Source organism: Acomys minous (genome assembly GCF_964271855.1).
Source record: "Acomys minous genome assembly, chromosome: 7".
In the NCBI taxonomy this organism is placed as follows: domain Eukaryota; kingdom Metazoa; phylum Chordata; class Mammalia; order Rodentia; family Muridae; genus Acomys; species Acomys minous.
This window is the reverse complement of record NC_140488.1, coordinates 25,264,276-25,283,879: the sequence shown is the minus strand read 5'-3', so window position 1 is coordinate 25,283,879 and position 19,604 is coordinate 25,264,276. Positions and strand designations below refer to the sequence as shown.

At 37.6% G+C, this 19,604-nt stretch overlaps 1 protein-coding gene across 2 annotated transcripts in view; it reads right to left on the bottom strand.

Moving 5' to 3' along the window:
- Positions 1 to 19,604, bottom strand: part of ZNF280C (zinc finger protein 280C) — a 53,197-nt gene that overhangs the window by 19,107 nt on the left and 14,486 nt on the right. Inside the window, exons 7-13 of one of the 2 annotated variants that reach the window (XM_084790127.1) lie at positions 15,887 to 15,992; positions 12,046 to 12,213; positions 11,812 to 11,915; positions 6,831 to 7,051; positions 2,437 to 2,594; positions 1,586 to 1,686; positions 619 to 765 (exon numbers count right to left, since the gene is read on the bottom strand). In XM_084790127.1, the coding sequence (XP_084646253.1) occupies positions 619 to 765; positions 1,586 to 1,686; positions 2,437 to 2,594; positions 6,831 to 7,051; positions 11,812 to 11,915; positions 12,046 to 12,213; positions 15,887 to 15,992 (1,005 nt within the window). The remainder of the gene's footprint in view (positions 1 to 618; positions 766 to 1,585; positions 1,687 to 2,436; positions 2,595 to 6,830; positions 7,052 to 11,811; positions 11,916 to 12,045; positions 12,214 to 15,886; positions 15,993 to 19,604) is intronic. The other variant, XM_084790128.1, reaches the window with a different exon arrangement.

Here is a 19,604-nt window from a genome sequence, read left to right as displayed (position 1 = left end):
AACTCAAGAAAAATGTGTAAGCACACATACTAGTATCTTAGAAATTATGTAGTACAACTAGCAAATTTCACATAGGAAGCAAGTTACTATTTACAATTCCCTGATGGAGTTTACAGATCTGGTAATAAGAGTCACAGCTGTTTCCTCTTTCAGCAGCTACTACTAGAAACCTGGACAATGATGACAAGTACGTGTCTTCTAAAAACAACAAACTAGGCAGTGGTAAGGATCATTGAAGAGAAAGAAAAGCAAAAAGGTTATGTCTTTAATCAGTTCAAATGCCTTCCTCTGCTCTTCAAAATTACAGAGGATCAAAATTTCTACCAATCATGGATGCCAAAATATGCAGCTTATACATTCCACTCATTTAACCCTTTCCCTCTATTCTGTGACTTCTATTTCTAATGATACCTTTTAGAAAGTTCACTGGTTATGGACCTCAGTATTATCTGAATGTAGGGAGCAGGAGGAAGTAAGATGTTTCATAAGTCAGTAATTGTTAATTACGCATGTTATTTTGAACAACTTTGCTTTCTGTTTGGAATAAATTTAATTAATGTTCTAAGTAGGTATATCTTTTCAATAAAACCATATGATGAAATAAAGTGTAAATCTCACCTGATGTCTCATGTAATGATTCATATAAGGTGTGGCCATTCTACTGACTTTGAGGCAAAATGGACATAGCAAGTTCTTAGTGTTTTCATGAGATGATCTAAAGTGACTTTCGACATCAGAAAATATTGATGATCTAAACTGGCAAACCTAGAAATACAAACAAAGTTAAGTTCAACCTGAAATTGTATAACATGCATACAATCTCTGTAAAATTAGTCATGCTATATCACTGGTTTAGAAAAACATCCTGCACTAAGGATAATTCAAACCATAGCCACACTTGATTCTTCTTTTTAGATCTATCATCCCTTACATTTTTAAATACTTGTTCTATGCTTTTTTTCTTCTATATAAAACAGTATTTTCTTCTTCAGATTTTAAGGACTAAGCCAGAGACAGTTTATCTTTGTTTTCTTAACATTGGGACTCATTTCAAACTCTGGAAAAACACTAGTCAAGCAGCAGCTGTGCAGTAATGCACATCTTTAATCCCATACTCAGGAGGTAGAAGCAGGTGAGTTTTAGGCTAGCCTGGTCTACAGAGTCAGTTCCAGCACAGGCAGAGCTCTGTTAGAGAATTTCTGTCTCAAAAAAACCCAAAACAATAATATATAATTAATATATATAGTATTTATATAGATATTTAATTAGGTTCTCCAGCATTTCTTATTTCCTTGACAAGTCTATACTCTTCTCTACATGATAAGCCATGTTGGTCTTTCTCCAGTAGGACAACTGTCTATTACAGAAGTCAGAAAACTATGGCCAGGACAGCCAAATCCAGAGCACTAGCCCCACATACAATGCATGAGTTCAACCAAGAGGAAAGTCACTAACACAAAGGCTCTTCAATTTTAGTATACTAACTAATTTTGTTTAAACACTTCAGCAATCAAAAGAAAGAATACTATTTCATGGAATGCAGATACTGAACAGACATTGAAATATATAATAAATGAGTGTTTACCTGGCAAATATAGGGCATTTCACCAGGTTTATGAGTGTCCTTCATATGTTGCAGAAACAGATGCTCTGTTTCAAATGACAATTCACAGATTTTGCAAATATCTGAAAGGGAAAAGACAGCGCATCACTTTTCACATGCCTATGAAAACAGGCTTCATTTCACAGGCTATCATTTAATAATACAGTGGCAGTACTAGAATAGGTGGTTCCAGCAATCTTATTGCTCATCTGATCACTAACACTGTTCTGAGGAACTGCGGATGTAGCTCGGTTGTAGAGGATTTGACCAACATTTCTTAGCCCTTTGGTTAATCTCTAGTACTGCAAAACAAACAAAGAAAACAAAACAAAAAATCCAACAAAACCAAACAAAGACCTAAGGACATTATTTTCACAACACTGTGGGAAGAACTACTGTTTTTAATTCACATTTTCAGTTAAGAAACCAGGAGCATAGAAAGATTAACTATCAAAGGTCCTACAGCTGTATTAAGAAGCAATGCTGAAGCCCAGTGTGGCGGCACTTAATCCCAGCTCTCAGGAGGCAGAGGCAGGCGGATCGCTGTGAGTTCAAGCCCAGCCTGGTCTACAAAGCGAGTCCAGGACAACCAAGGCTACACAGAGAAACCCTGTCACGAAAACCTTAAAAAAAATAAAAAGAAAAAGCAATGCTGGGATTTAAACCTAAGCTACACAGTTCCTAGACTGTGCTAATTGCAATAGTTAGTTTTTATATTAAGTATATATTAAGACCATTGGTTTTAAAATTGAAAGTCCTCAATAAACTTTCCAACCAGATCCTTAAGGTTCCCTCACAATCACATAATCAAATTCTGGAAAAGTGTCACTTACTAGAAAAATCATGAGGAGTATGCGTACTCTCAATGTGGCACTGTAGCTGGAAGGGGTTGGGATACTGCCGGTAGCAATGCTGGCATGTAGTATGGCTTTCCCAGGTTTCATTGTTCTGTTTTTCATGTTCCAAGTGGTGTTTCATGTGGTTCATGAACCTATAAAGGACAGTCAAACAGGTGCAAAAATGCAAATTTATAACAACAAAAGATCTGCAAATAATTATCTGATCCTAAAATTTCAAAATGTAGTTGCATGACTACAATTTAAAATATTATCTCCAAAGCTTTAATGCCCTCTATAAAGGTATATACTTGTGGTTTGACTGGAATCAGATTGGCCCCCATGGGCTAATATATTAGCATACTTGTTCCCTGGCTGGTGGGACTGTTTGGGAAGAATTAGGTGTGACTTTGTGTTGAAGGTGTGTTACTGAGGGTGGGCTTTGAGGTTTTAAAAGCCCTTGCTATTCTCAGCTTCCTGCCTCTCTCCCTTCTCTCTACATTGTGATGTGTCAACAGGTACGCTGTCTGCTACTCTTCCATGCCTGACTGTCCACTGACATGCTTTCTTGTATTGATTGCCTTGGTCATGGTATCATGTGTCTGTAGAACTACCTTCCAGAAGGTTTAGAAAGCAGGATTCATTGAGTTCTGAGAGACAGCTACTCTGGGAAACAATAGATTCTATCACCAAACAACAGTTGTGTACTCAATCCTAACACAGGAAGATTAGAATGCCAAGGTTATTCTCCATTACTTAGCCAGTTTGAGGCTCATCTAAGTCCTGTCTAAAACTAAGGTTAACTTCATTAAAGGGCTCTTTGAACAGTTTTTCATTTCTGCTTTAAAAATAACCCAGTAATATATTCAATATGAAATACCACTAATTTGCTATAACTATCATCATTTCAGATCTATACCTATTGTTGATAAAAATAGAATAGCAAACTTCATTTCTCTATATAAACCATTATTTATATTTCAAAACAAAACATGTAGAGGCAATCTACCATCAAAGGCAGCATAACTTATAGAAGAGAGATTTTTCTTTTTGTTTTTTTTCCTGGTGTTTCCAGGCAAGGTTTCTCTGTGTAGCCTTGGTAGTCCTAGACTCACTTTGTAGACCAGGCTGGCCTTTAACTCACAGAGATCTACCTGCCTCTGCCTCCCAAGTGCTGGGATTAAAGGCATGCACCATCATGCCCTGCTTGAAGATAGTTTTTTCAGTATCTTAAATGCACTGCTTTCAAAACATATGAAAGAAAAATGTTATTGGATTAGACATAATTAAAGTAAGTTTTGTTCTATTTAATGATACTGGGTTACTGTTATTATAACTACCTGTTAAGAGTCTGAATCTGAGATATTCCTTGAAGGCTAATATATTGAGGGCCTAGATATCAGCTGACAGGCTTTTGGGGGAAGGAATTGGATCTGGAAGGCTCTGATCTAAGCAATGGATTAATGAGGGCATTATGGGGCCTAAATGAGGGAAGAGGTCATTGGAGGCAAGTCCTAAAAAGATGTACCTTGCCCCTTCTTTGCTTCAATTTTTCTTTACTAAGCCCTTCCTCCATATTTCTGACTCCTTACAAGTATCAGGTAACCATGGACTGCAATCTCTGATACTATGAGCCAAAACAATTTTTTTTCGAGACAGGGTTTCTCTGGACTCACTTTGTAGACCAGACTGGCCTTGAACTCACAGCAATCCAACTGCCTCTGCCTTCCAAGTGCAGGGATTACAGGCATGTGCCACCACGCCCAGACAAAACAATTCTCTCTTCCTTAAATTGTTTCTCTTAGATATTTGCCACAATGTAAAAAATTGTAATACAGAAAATATTATTTTCCTCGCAGAGTGTTAACCTTTGGAACACCATCCATTGGCTCAGTTTAGATCCTGTTATCACTGCTTCCCTAAAAAAAAATACTTCCTACAAGAAGAAACTGAGCCAGGCAGTGGTGGTGCATCCTGTAATCCCAGGACTCGGGGAAGTAGGAGAAGAAGGAAAAGGAGTAGAGGAAGGAGGAGGAGGAGAAGGAAAAGAAGAAAGAGAAGGGGAAGGAGAACAAGAAGAAAGAGGAGAGGAAGAGAACAAAGAAGAAAGGAGAAAGAGGAGGAAGAGGAGGAGAAGGAGGAGGAGAAGAAGAAGAAAAAGAAGAAGAAACTTTGACATTTTGTGGCAGAGCTTATGATAAATGGGCATTCTTGTTTTGAAGCCTTTACCAGACTGAATTTAAAGGTAAAATAACTTAATCAAAACACTTTGGCTGGGTTTGGTATCTCATACCTACCATATCAGAACTAGGGAGGAAGGTAGGAATCAAGAGAAACAACAGCAAAAAAAAAAAAATTAATATTAGCACTCTGAAACTGTCTCAAAAAACTAAAAAAAAAAGTTCTCCATCTTCTGAGTGCTGCGGTTACAGGCTTTAAAATATTGTTCTTTATAAAGAACTGTTAATTACATTGTACAATGTCTACTTTTTTGGAGATAGGGTCTCTAGGTATCCCAGGATGGCTTTGCAATTGTGTTGTCTCAGCATCCCAAGTACTGGGATTACTGACATTCACCACCATGCTTGGAGCCCATTGTCTTCTTCACTCCTTTGGTTTTGGTAGAAGTCTATAATTTACTTTGAAAAGTATGCAAAATATCACATGGTTCTGTGCATGAAGACAGATGTGATAAATCAAGTACCAGTTAACCTCTGATCCAAAGTTTTTGAGCATCTCATTACTCCAGCAGAGCGCACTTAACATGTGACATGTTGTACTGGCTAGCTTTATGTCAACTTGACACAAGCTAGAGTTATCAAAAAGGAGGGTACCTCAATTAGGAAAATGTCTCCATAAGATTGGACTGGGGGGCAAGCCTGTTGGGCATTTTCTTAATTAGTGATTCATGAAGGATACCCCAGTCCATTGTAGGTGGAGCCTGGGCTGGTACTAAGTTCTGTAACAAAGTGGCTAAGCAGACCACAGGGAACAAGCCACTAAGCAGCACCCCTTCATGGCCTCTGCATCAGTTCCTGACTCCAGGGTTCCTGCCCTATTTGAGTTCCTTTGATGATAAACTGCTATGGAACTGTGAGAAAAATAAACCCTTTCCTCCGAAACTTGCTTCTTTTTTTTTTTTTTTAGACAGGCTTTCTCTGTGTAGCCTTGATTGTCTTGGACTCACTCTGTAGACCAGGTTGTCTTCAAACTCAGAGATCTGCCTGCCTCTGCCTCCCAAGTGTTGGGATTAAAGGTGTGCACCACCACTGCCTGGCTCCCAACTTGCTTTTTGGTCAAGGTGTTTTGTCACAGCCATAAAAACCAAAACCAAGAGACATGTGAATATAAAATGCAGGCAAATCAAAACTATTGTGCAAAATTACCTTTAGGCTATATATAATAAAGTATAAGGGACACATAAATTAACTTACTTGATTTATACAGTATAATGTGAATGGTAAAGTCAAATTGGTAAACAGATGTTCATGGTAAAACTTTTTAAAAATCATTGTTGAATATTTAACAATTTTATTATAAAATGTTGGGAAAATAGCACTGTTACATACATGAAATCACAGTAGTTGTAACCATATGTACCAGGCTGTGCAAAATGAAGCCACTCAAAACCCTAGCATGGGCCGGGCGGTGGTGGCGCACGCCTTTAATCCCAGCACTTGGGAGGCAGAGGCAGGTGGATCGCTGTGAGTTCGAGGACAGCCTGGTCTACAAAGTGAGTCTAGGACAACCAAGGCTAACAGAGAAACCCTGTCTCGAAAACAAAACAAAACAAAACAAAACAAAACAAAACAAAAAACCCCAAAACCCTAGCATGCTTAGGAAAGGGGTTCATGAAGTCCCATTCTTTTGTTTTTGTTTTCAAGACAGGATTCGGGTTCCCCTCCCCCCCCCAAGGCTTTGAGGTTTCAAATGACTGGTCATTCCCAGTGTATTGCCTACTTGTGGGTCAAGATATGACCTCTCAGTTGTTCCTGCTACTATGTCTCTGCTTCACCATCATAGATTCTGTTCCTTTGAAATACTAAGCTCAAATGTAACACCGTCTTTTATAAGTTACCTTGGTCATGGTGTTTCCTCACAGCAATAGGAAGTATGTCATTTTCCCTAAGTTATAGTAAATATTCTTGATTTTTCTTAAGCTAGCAAATACATATATACATACATATATACATATATATATATAACTGGGGATCCAGGCTTCAAACTATGAAAATACAAGAGAAAATTAAAGAATTTAGCATAACAAATAACCTTTCATAGTAGAAGTATTACAACGATTTGCCTAGAATAGAAAAAAACAATATTTCTATTAAAATATCAAGATGCAAATTAGTTTATTTTCAAGCAAATAAAAATAAATATTTACATACCTAATATTATTTTTAAGAATTTTCTTGCAACTGAAGCACTTAAAAGTTGTGTTAGTCTTCGGGTCTTCATCAATAGCTCCTTCATGTCTTCCATAATAAAAATCACTAACTTGAATGATCAAGTTGTCTTTATCTGAGCCAATGTTAGTTTTGTTTTCAGCCTTTGAATGGTCTGACATAAGAGTTCCTAGAAAGTCATTTCTCACGTCTGGGCAACAACGCTGAAAGAGGAGAAATAGTATGTTTTATTTGTATCTTGTATACATTTTAGTAAAGCATAGTTGGGAACTAGACTTTGAGCACAGTTAATCTGTCCTTCTCCTAACACAAAGCACTAGATAATGTGTGACCCACAAAGAAAGAGTTATCGGTCATATTTCAAAATCTCAATGTATTCTATATATAACACTTAAATAATTTATGGGGGATCGTTACCTCAAGTAAAATCAGGACCTCATTTAAGCTGATTCTAATGTAGAATACTTTTCTCACATAAGTCTTTTTTTCAATGGCAAAACAAACCTCTTATTGTATATAATTTTCAATGGTAGAATTTTGTTAGGTAGAATAAATGGAGCCGACTGGGGAGGTGGTGTAACAGTTAAGAGCATTGACTATTTTTCTAGAGAAGCCAGGGTTCAATTCTGAGCACACACATCATCACAATTATTTGCAACTGTAGTCCCAGGGGAGCCAAATGCCTCTTCTAATTTCCAGAAACACCAGGCATGCAAGTGGTGCACAGACATAAATGCAAAGAAAGCACCCAAATACATAACATAAAAATAAATAAATCTTTAAAATAGTAATAGTGAAACAAAATAAAATGAGAGAAAATATTTGCAAATCATAGAATTCTTTTAATTGTTGAATATTTAAACTTTATTTAAAGTGTTAGAAACCATCTGTCAGGGCTGGAGAGACTGCTCAGAGGTTAAGAGCAATGACTGCTCTTCCAAAGGTCCTGAGTTCAATTCCCAGCAACCACATGGTGGCTCACAGCCATCTATAATGTGATCTGATGCCCTCCTTCTGGCCTGCAGGAGTTACATGCAAATAGAACACTGTATATATAATAAATAAATAAATAAATAAATAAACAAATCTTTAAAAAAAAAGAAACCATCTGTGAGAATTCTTAGAATTCAGTACCACAACAATAGCAAATAACATTAAAATATCCTCAAATAACTTCAAAATAGACACAGATAGTAGAAAAATAAAAAAGGGGCTTATAAATAAAAGGGGGAAATTATTTTCAGAAGAAAATTACCATATGATTAAATCTCAGTAAATGTTTGCTGTGTTTAAAACCTGAACACCTGGCCACTTATAACAGAATTTTACAGTACTATGGTCGTTGATCTTGGTTGTTAACCTGACTACATCTGAAATGAACTAAAACCCAAGCAGTTAGGCACATCCATAAGAGATTTTTCTTGTTTGAATTACTTGAGGTGGGAAACCCACCCTAGATCTCAGTCACATCTGGTGGCAGCCCACATAAAAGAACGTAGAAGAAACTTTTGGCTTTTTGACCGCTTGCCCTAACTCTCCCTGGCAAGTTCATTTATCTTATTCCCAAGCCATTCCTTCCGCAGGGAGGCAGGGTTAGAAGCCAGTTCTTTGTGATTCCAATTTGTTGACTGCAAACTGGAGGCTCTCTATCTCTAGATTGGGGACTCCAGCACCAGATTGGGACTGTGGAGACCTTCAGTGTAGCATATTGAACAGCTACTGGATCCTTGCCCTTGCCCTCAGGAGACAGCTACTCAGACCACAGCCTGAAAGCCACTTTAACAAATCTCTTTTTAGTGTGTGTGTGTGTATCATATATATTAAATACAGATTTATCTCATATGCCAGTTCTGTTCTTTAGAGAACTCTGACTAATAAACTGGTATGTTCTATCAGTTCTACCTTTTTTTCTACATCTATTTCCTCTGCTAATTTTTACTGCTATAGAAAATGTTGTGGTCGTCTCTTGCTCCACATTTCCACACATTCAGTTATTTCTGAGTTTCACTTTCATTTTTATTGTGACACATTTGTTTTCATTAGTTCTCATTATTTAAATTTTCTAAAAAAAATTTGGAACATAAAGGAACTGAGAAGACATTTCTTTTGTTATTTAATTAATTTATTCAGATTACATCTCAATTGTTATCCCCTCACTTGTAGCCTCCTGTTCCTCCCTCCCTCCCTCTTTTTCCCTATTCCCCTCCCCTAGGCCTGTGACAGAAGGGGACCTCCTCCCCCACCATATGGTCACAGGCTATCAGGTCTCATCCTGGGAGCCTGCTTATCCTTTCTCTAAGTGCCACCAGGTCTCCCCACCAAGGGGAAGACATTTCTTTTAAAAAGCTATACAAAACTGCAATGAGGTTTCATTTCATTGGGATGCCTCTATCTAAAACAAGAAAGTGGAGAAATCCAATTTTCTTATATTGTTGGTAGAAATATAAATCAGTAAAACAAGTATGAAAAAAATATAGAAGTTCCTAAAAACAATATAAATATATGATCCAGCAATGTCACACTAGGTATATCCAAAACAAGTGAATTTTGGATTTCAAAGACAAATCTACAAGCTCAAGCTTACTGTATAATTATTCATAGCCAAGACATCAAAGTAATCTAAGTCTACTAACACAGAAATGAAAAGAAAATGTGGCGTGTAGACAGTTTGGAATATTATTCAGCCTTAAGAAAGCAGGAAATTCTACCCATTGAAATCACATGGATAGACTTGGAAAATATTATATTAAGTGAAATAGGTCAGTAACAGGACAAATAAATATTTCACAATTACATTTACATGAAAAGTCCACTCTAAATAATAATGCAGAGAGTGGAACGCTGAGTGCCACCATCTGGCAAAGTGGCAAATGGGGTAGCATTAGTCAACGGATATATAGGTTTAGTTATTCAAGAGAAATGGGCTCTAACGATCCACTGTACAGCATTAGAATGCACAGATGACTGGAGTGTTTCTTTAAAAAACAGAAGTATTTATTAGCTGGGCATGGTGATGCACACCTTTAATCCCAGCACTGGGGAGGCAGAGGCAGGCAGATCGATGTGAGTTTGAGGCCAGCCTGGTCTATAAAGAAGAGTCCAGGGCAGCCAAGGCTACACAGAGAAACCCTGTCTCAAAAAAAAAAGAAAGAAAGAAAAGAAAAAAGACAAAACAAAACCCAGCAATATTTATCATAAGAATAGGTCTTATTTTAATCCCAGGTGTGGGGATATGGGACTGCTTTGCAGCAGCTGACTATGGTTTGCTTCGTGCTCTAGCAGGTGCATGGGCTTGCCAGTTGCAGATAGATTCTGAGACTGTGTGTGACATTTTGAATTCTGAGGACTTTTCAGAGGGTATATAAATACGAGGGCCCCCAAGAAACGAGTTGTTTGTTGTGTGGATTATTGGTTGGTTGACTGCTGGTTGCTGTTGGTTGCAGTTTGTAAAAAAGAAACAAGAAGAAAGAAATTAGATATCCTGATGGTGAAGATGAAACTTGCCCCCAAGAAGGTCGATGCTCAGAATCAGCAGGAAGTAATGTAATGATGACAGCACCCCCCGCCTTGCTCCTCCCTTTTCTCTCATATCTGGTGTTAGGGGTTTGAGAGGGTAGAGAAAGTGGAAGAAAAAGGAACCCACCAAGCAGTGAAAAGTCTAGTTACAGCTGACAACACTGAATTGCATGTTTAAAATTTTGTTAAGACAATAAGATTTTATGTTGTGTTATCTTAGAAAGCGCAAAATGGACAAGTGGAAGTTTCTGCAAGTGGTATATGCTTGTTTCACAGAGGTACACGTTTGTCCACATACCTTATTACCAGTTAAATGTTTTACATCAAGAACTGCAAATAGGTTTAACTAAACTCCTGAAAGAAAACATGTAGATATAGAGCTAGAAAAGAAAAAGGATCTGGGTATGATGGTATACACCTTTAATCCCAGTACTCTGCAGATCTCCATGAGTTTAAGGCCAACCTAGTCTACACAGAGAAACCCTGTCTCGAAAAAATAATCCTGTGAGCAGAATCTTTTGCTAAGGTGCTTTTTTGTATTCCCCCTTCTTTTCCACAAATCATCTATCTTACTTATCCCACCATTTTCTGGCCTTCTTCCTCGCTGCAATTTACGTGGGGCAGGCAGACAGAAGAAGGGGTATTTTATAAAACTGAAGCAGGATACTAAGTCATCTGCTAACATATTTTAATTAGAAACCCCTCTAAACCCAGACATTTTTAGTAGCTTCAAATTTAAAACTTAAGTTCAGGAGCTTGAACTATCAATATAAAACTAGAAATTCATTTATAACTCTATATTCTGGATTGAGTTAAAACTATCATTTCATAAGAAATGCTCCATTAGGAAATTGTGGAAATAAAGGCATAAAACTAAGATGTCCACTGAGAAATATGAAATGAGTATGATACCATGGAAAAAAGTAAAACAGGAAAATTTAAGTTATATGGAAGATTAATCAATAAAATTCCTGCTTTATGAGAAGTATGACATGATTTAGTCAATAAAATATTATAGTTTATTCATTTTCAATGAAAATTAATGTAAATAAAAAACACATACTATAGAATATATATTATAAACTTAACTTACATAATTTCACCATTGGGAAGAATTTAAATTTTGTATAACCATGATTTTTTTTTTTTTTTGGTATTTTCAAGACAGGGTTTCTCTGTATACTCCTGGCTGTCCTGGACTTTCTTTGTAGACCAGGCTGGCCTCGAACTCACCGAGATCCTCCTGCCTCTGTCTCCCTGTGAGCTGGGATTACAGGCATGACCCACTACACTGGCTGAAAATTAATTTTTATACGACAACATAAAAATGCCAATAAAAGAAGCCTTATTATTTAAATAACTAGACAAACAAATATTTACTCTATTGTTCTTAATATTTCATGAATCTGTAAACATTTCCAAAACTCAAAATTTGTAACCATTTTACCTTCATGTGGCATCTCAAAGGATCCAAAAAACCGAATTTAACATTGCACTTTGGACAAGATCTTACTGAAGGTGCTCCAGACTGAATTGATGAGGTATTTATATCTAAAATAAATTAAGGACTTTTATGAGTAAATATTGATCTTTTAAAAAACTTAAAGATCCTAGAAACCCATCACAATTAATAGAATTTTTTAAACTAACACATTTTTCCTATGTGAAATTTCATACTTACTTGATACTGCAGTCTGGAAAGAAGCCTCTGAAGGGGCTGTATGTAAAGTTGATGAAGAGGAAGGACTTATTTCAGAAACACTTGTTTCAATCTTTGGCTTTTTTGGATTAACACTGTTTATTTGGGAAGTGGGAGGGTGTTTTAATCCTAATGAAGTTTGATCGATACCTACAAAGATTTGAGCAACAGGAAAGATATTTATAAATGCTTTAGCATAAAATATTACTTATGTAAAATTGATATGGAAATGCCTTAGATTTAAAATTTAGTGAAAATGCTTTGGAGCTAATCTAAGTAAAAAAAAAAAATTATAGAACCAAAAACCAGAAACTATACAAGGAAGCATTTTCATATTCACAAAATAAACTTTGTGCAAGAAAATTACAAAGATATTTTCAAATAAAGCTATCCATTAAAGGAGTCAGCGTGAGGTTAAAAAGGCATAAATCCTGAGCCCAGCATGGTGGTGCATACCTTTAATCCCAGCACTGGGGAGGCAGAGGCAGGTGGATCCCTGTAAGTTCGAAGCCAGCCTGGTCTACAAAGTGAGTCTAGGACAGCCAAGGCTACACAGGGAAACCCTGTCTCGAAAAACAAAAACAAACAAAGAAAAAAAACAAAAACAAACAAACAAACAAAAAACCTAACGAACCAAACAAAAAAAGCATAAGCCCTAGCTGGGTGTGAAGGCAGAGGCAGGTGGATCTCAATGAGTTCAAGGCCAGCCTGGTCTACAAAGCCCAGGACAGCCAAGGCTACACAGAGAAACCCTGTCTTGGAAAAACAAAACAAAAGCATAAAACCCACAACACACAAAGCAACAATAACAACAATAATATAACACAAAGAAAAAAAAAGTCAGATTAACTTTCTCTGAGCTACGTTCTTATTTTTTATCTCAATAAAATTCTAAAATGAGTATTATTATCTTCAAATGCCTAATATTGGGTCCAGAGAATGGATGTATTATGTGATAAACATGAAATGATGTGAGAAAAGTTAGGTGACTTGATAAAGCATACAGAAATCTAGAGTAGAGGCTTACACATGTATCATGTATCATCATCATCTTTTTTTTGGTTTGGTTTTCTAGAAAGGGCTTTTCTGTGTGTGGTCTTGGCTGTCTTGGAACCTTGTAGATCAGGCTGGCCTCGAACTCACAGAGATCTGCCTGCCTCTGCCTCCTGAGTGTTAGAAGCAAAGGTGTGCGCCACTGAGTGCTCTTTCCAGAGGTCCTGAATTCAATTCCCAGAAACCACATGGTGGCTCAAAACCATCTATAATGAGATGTGGAGCCCTCTTCTGGCCTGCAGGTGTACATGCAGGCAGAGCACTGTATACATAATATAATAAATAAATCTTAAAAAAAAAACAAAACCAAAACTTTTGTTGTCGTATGTAGCCCAGGCTGACCATGAATTTACCATGCACTGAAGACTGGCTCTCACACTCCTGGTTCTCCTACCTCCACTTCCCAAGTGTTGAAATTTCATGCAAGTGCCATCACATTCAGTGGAAAAAATTTAAATAATGAGCAAGAGTTACTGTCTTTAACTCCTAGAAACTTCACAAACTGAAACTTGTTCTGGGAATGAGACCTTGTGTTTCGTAAAATACATTAAGACAATTATTTCATCTTCCTATCCAATTGGTTCTTAGTTATTTTGCTAACTAAACATAGGTGACTTTCAAATGAAGTATTAGCATAGTGAGAAAATATTTTTGACACTGAAATCACTATAAAACTTTTCCTTTGGTTTAATAAATGTAATATACTATTTATTAGTAAATAAAAATTCAAGGCTGGGCGGTGGTGGTGCACTCCTTTAATCCCAGCACTTGGGAGGCAAAGGCAGGTGGATTGCTGTGAGTTCAAGGCCAGCCTGGTCTACAAAGTAAGTCCAAGACAGCCAAGGCTACACAGAAAAACCCTGTCTTAAAAAATTTTGAAAGATAAATTATACTCCTCTCTAGTGAAATCCATCAAATTACCTAATAGAAAAACTACTTTATTCTATTATAGCAAATATCTCTTTTAAATCTAGGTAACATCTTTTTTCTTTTATAGAGTTATTTATTATTATATACAGTGTTCTGCCTGCATGTACACCTGTAGTCCAAAAGAGGGCATCAGATCATACGTTATAAATGTGGTTGCTAGAAACTGAACTCAGGGCATCTGGAGGAACAGCCAGTGCTTTTATTCTTTGAGTTATCCCTCCAGCCTATTTTTTTGGTTTTTCAAGACAGGGTTTCTCTGTGTAGCCTTGGGTGTCCTGGACTTGCTTTGTAGACCAGGCTGGCCTCAAACTCAGAGATCCTCTTGTCTCTGCCTCCCTGAGTTCTGGGATTAAAGGCGTGCACCAATGCACCTGGCTAAGGTTACATTCTTACACTATCACATTAATTTACTTTACATTCATGAAGAATTTTGTCATAGTAGAAAAAAATATTTTACTTCAATTGTCCAATTTCTGTTTCTTCAATGGATATGTACTATGTATTGATTGTGTGCAAAACATCTCTTCAGTCCTGCCATTTTATAATACCACTGTGTTATCACATTTAACTAACATGTCATTGATTATATAGACAGTTAACAAAGAAGTAAACTAAAGCTATGTGATTTTAATAAATTAATGATCTCCAAATAATACATTTTTACAGAGTATTTAAAACTTAAGTAACTTCTCTGACTCACAGAAATTATATTAAGATTTCATAGCTTACAGATAAACTCAGGCAGGTGTGGTAGTACAGTGTTTATTTTTATTCATTTATTTATTTTTGAGACATGGTCTCTCTGTGTAGCCTTGGCTATCCCAAACTCACTTTGCAGACCAGGCTGGACTCCAACTCAGTGATCCACCTGCCTCTACCTACCACTGCTGGGATTAAAGGCTTGTGCCACCACGCCCAGCATGGTAGTACAGTCGTTAATCTCAGCACTTGGGAGGCATGGGCAGGTAAATCTCTGAACTCAAGGCCAGCCTGGTCTACAGAGTTTCAAGACAGCCAGAGTTACACAGGGAAATCTTGTCTCTGAAAAAAGAGGAGGAGGAGGAAACAGAATAAACTCAAGTAGTACACACTAACTTAACAAAAAGAATATAGTCTATTATTAAATATAAGATTGCACATAAAAAGCATTCAGGGATGATTAGCTCTATTGCCATCTTTTTTTTTTTTTTGAGACAGGATCTCTCTGTGTAGCCTTGGCTGTCCTGGACTCGCTTTTATTTCTATCTTACAGTATGTGTAAAATATAACATGAAAGCACTGATTTCAGAAGAGAATTTAAGAACTATGTCTATGTATGCATGTGAGTGCATGTATACCATGGTGGACCTGTGGAGATTAGAGGACAACCTGCCAGAGTCAGTTTGCTCCTACCACGTGGGTTCAAAGATCATACTCAGATCATCAAGCGTGGTGATAGGCACCTTTGCTTGTTGAGCCACCTTGCTGGCTTTTAAAATCTTTTGTTGTTGTTTTTCAAGACAGGGCTTCTCTGTGTAGCCCTGGCTGTCCTACACTCACTTTGTAGACCAGGCTGGCCTTGAACTCACAGAGATCCACCTGCCTCTGTCTCCCTGCATGCTGGGATTAAAGGAGTGCACCACCACACCCAGCTTAAAATCTTTATTAGCTTACTTATTTAATGTGCTTCTCTATATGGCATGGAGTCAATTCTCTACTTTGACTATGTACGTTCCAGGGATCAGTTTGTCTGTAAGCACCTTTACTGGATGAGCCATCTTCAGGGCCCCATACTGAAATTTTATATGTACATTAATGAAATCTCTTTTTCTAGATTTTAAGAAGAAATTCTAAATCAAACCTGTACTCTTTTTCAGTATGCTGGAGGATGGTGTGTTGCTGGGTGAGTCCAACCGTAACACAGAAGCAGCACCTGAATCAGCTTGTGATGAAGTCATTGAAACATTCTGTAAAGTGTTAAAAGTTATTTTGTCAATTATTATAAAAGTAAACCAAACTGTATGCTAACACTAAAAAGATAAGTTAGAAAACACACAAATACAATTACTCTTCTCTTCTATAATGAGTATATGCTGGGTGCGAAGCATATTGGCATTCTTCAAAGTTATTTTTGTAATTTCCTGGAAAACTAAAATTAGTTGTAAATAAAACATTAAAAAATTTAAAAAGCAGTGATTATATTATCAAGGCAGGGGTTTCCTTTCTGGTATAACTTCTCTGTAAGAACTTTTTATATAATTTAAAAAATATTTTTAAAAAGATTTATTTATTTATTTTATGTATGAGTGCTCTATTTTCATGTATACCTGCAGGTCAGAAAAGGGCACCAGATCACATTATAGATGGTTGTGAGCCACTATGTGTCTGCTGGGAATTGAACTCAGGACCTCTGGGAAGAGTAGGGTAGGGTCTTAACCCCTGAGCCATCTCTCCAGTCCCACTACAAGAATATTTTTTGTTTACAAGAATATTTTTAGCAGTACCTACTAAAGACTTTTTTTTTCTTTCCAGACAGGGTTTCTCTGTGTAGCTTTGACTCACTTTGTAGACCAGGCTGGCCTTGAACTCACAGAGATCCACCTGTCTCTACCTCCTGAGTGCTAGGATTAAAGGTGTGTGCTACCACACCTGGCCTTACTAAAAACTTTCAAAAGTCCCTATCCTTTGATATAATCATTCCACTTCCCAAGTATGTGTTAAGAAAATGAAAATGTTTAACAGGATAGTCATACTAACAGAATATAAAAACCTGTATGTTCAACAACAGAGGAATAGCTAAATAAGTTTAATAAATTATTATGGCTCATCATACTTTTGAGGAATATACAATGAATGACAAAGAAATATATCCTCAGTACAATATTCAGTGAAAATGAGGAATAGGTGTGAAATCTGTATAATATGGTCCTGGCTGATAGACTACACTGTCTACAGAAAACAAAAATCAAAAATCAAAAATGTTTTCCTAGTTTTTAATCCTTTTCAAGTACATAGCTTTCACAATGAGAATACAAAGATTTTGTTTGCTTGTCTTAAGCTTTCAAGCTGAGAGATGATTAGGTTGTAAAATTTTCACTTTCTTACTAAATTTTCTTTTCACATTGAGAGAAAGGGAATGAAACAGGGTTTCCCAAGATCTTGCAGAGCCTGGGCCTATTCAAACAGACTGGCCTCTTCATCTTCCTGCCTCAGTCTCCTCAGTGGCAGTCTCAGCCATTATGCTACCATGCCTGGCTTTGTCACTAGGTATTTTTGATCAGTTTACTAGGAAATTAAAGAGACAGAGGCTGGAGAAACGATGTCTCAGTGGTGGTTAAGTGTATTTGCTGCTCTTGCCGGGGACCTGGGTTCACTTCTGAGAAACCACACAGGGGCTTACACTTGAATATAACTCTAGTTCCAGGGGATCCAACACCCTTTTCTGGGTTTTGTGGGTACACAGCACATATATGATGTACACACATACACATAAGCACTCGCACTTATGTATAATATATTATTTTTTACAAAACAAGAATAGAGACAGCTATTGAAGTTACCTAAAACAGCGGGTCATAGTGGCGCACGCCTTTAACCCCAGCATTCAGGAGGCAGAGGCAGGCAGATCTCTAAGTTAGAGGCAGCCTGGTCTACAAAGAGAGTTCCAGACCAGCCAGGGTAGAGAAAGAAACCCTGTCTTGAAAACCAGAAACAAAAACAATTACCGCAAACATTCCATTCCTAGAATTAGAGACATAAGCAGAATTATTCATTGCATGAAATCCTACATACAGATATGCCTTAACACACACTAAGAGTGGATTAGCTCCTTCTTTATCAGAAAATCCTCTAAAAAACTTAATACGTTGGGGATGGAGAAATGGGTCAGCAGATATCAAAGTTGGTTGCTTTTCCAGAGGACCCAGGTTTGATTGCCAGCACCCACATAGCAGCTAACCAGAGAATTCTCAACAGAGGAACACCAAATGACAGAGAAACATCTGAAAGAAACGCTCAGTGTCCTTAGTCATCAGGGAAATGCAAATCAAAATGATTCTGAGATTCCATCTTACACCCATCAGAATGCCTAAGATCAAAACTTCAAGTGACAGCACATGCTGTTGAGGATGTGGAGAAAGGGGAACACTCCTCCATTGCTGGTGGGAGTGCAAACCTGTACAACCACTTTGGAAATCTATCTGGTACTTTCTCAGGAAATTGGGACTAGATCTACCTCAAGATCCAGCCATACCACTCCTGGGAATATACCTGAAAGATGCTCCACCATACAACAAGGACATTTGCCTAACTACGTTCATAGCAGCCTTATTCGTAATAGCCAGAACCTGGAAACAACCTAGATGTCTGTCAATTGAAACTGTAATACATTTACACAATGGAAAACTACTCAGCCATTAAAAACAAGGAGATTTTGAACTTTGCAGTCAAATGGATGGAACTAGAAAAGATCATCCTGGGTGAGGTAAACCAGACTCAGGAATATATGTGTAGTATATGCTCACTTATAAGTGGATATTACCCCAACACAGATGTCCTCTGAGAGACTTCACCCAGCAAGGAAATGGGACAGATGCTAAGACTCGCAGCCAGACTCTGGGCTGAGTGCTGAGAGTGGTATGGAAGAGTAGGGGGATGGAAGGACCTGAAGGTTCAGGAACCCCACAAGGAGACCATCAAGATCGATGAATATGGACCAGGGGGCCCTGCATAAACTGTTGTACCAAGCAGTACAACGCATGCAGTAAACCTAGACCCCCTGTTCAATTCAGATGTGGACAGCTCATTCTTCACGGTTGTGGGGAAGGCGGGAACTGCCTCTAACATGAGCTCTGGTGTTCCCCAATCTGATCACTTCCCCTAGTGGGGAGACCCTGTGGAAACACAGAGGAAGGGGATGTAGGCTATCCAGATGAGACCTGATAGACTGTGGTCACATGGTAGGAAAGGAGGCCCCCTTCTGTCAGTGGTCTAGGGAAGGGGAATAGGGCAGAAGAGGGAGGAAGGGTAGGAATGGGAAGATATGAGCAAAGGGATAACAACTGAGATGCAATCTGAATAAATTATACTAAATTTAAAAAAAGAGCCAGGTGTGGTGTCATCGCCTTTATATATATATTATATATTATATATATAATATATATAAATCACACAGCATATTGACTTTATTGCTATATAATTGTGTCAGTAAAATAATGTTCTTTAACACAGTGAAAATAATTTAGTTTAAAAATGAAGCTGGTTTTGGTAGTGTATGCCTGTAATCCCAGCACTCGGGAAGCAGAGGCAGGTGGATCGCTGTGAGTTCAAGGCTGGTTACACAGAAAAACCCTGTCTTAAAAAAAAAGAAAGAAAAGAAAAAGCAAAAACAACAACAAAAAATTGAAGGTGAATGTGGTGGCTCATGCTTTTGAATTCCAGCACTCTGGAGGCAGAGGCAGGTGGATCTTTGACTTTGAGGCCAGCCTGGTCTACAGAGTGAGTTCCAAGACAGCCAGTACTACATAGTGAGACCCTTTCTTGAACAACAACAAAAAGAACCCTAAAGATATTAACATTTT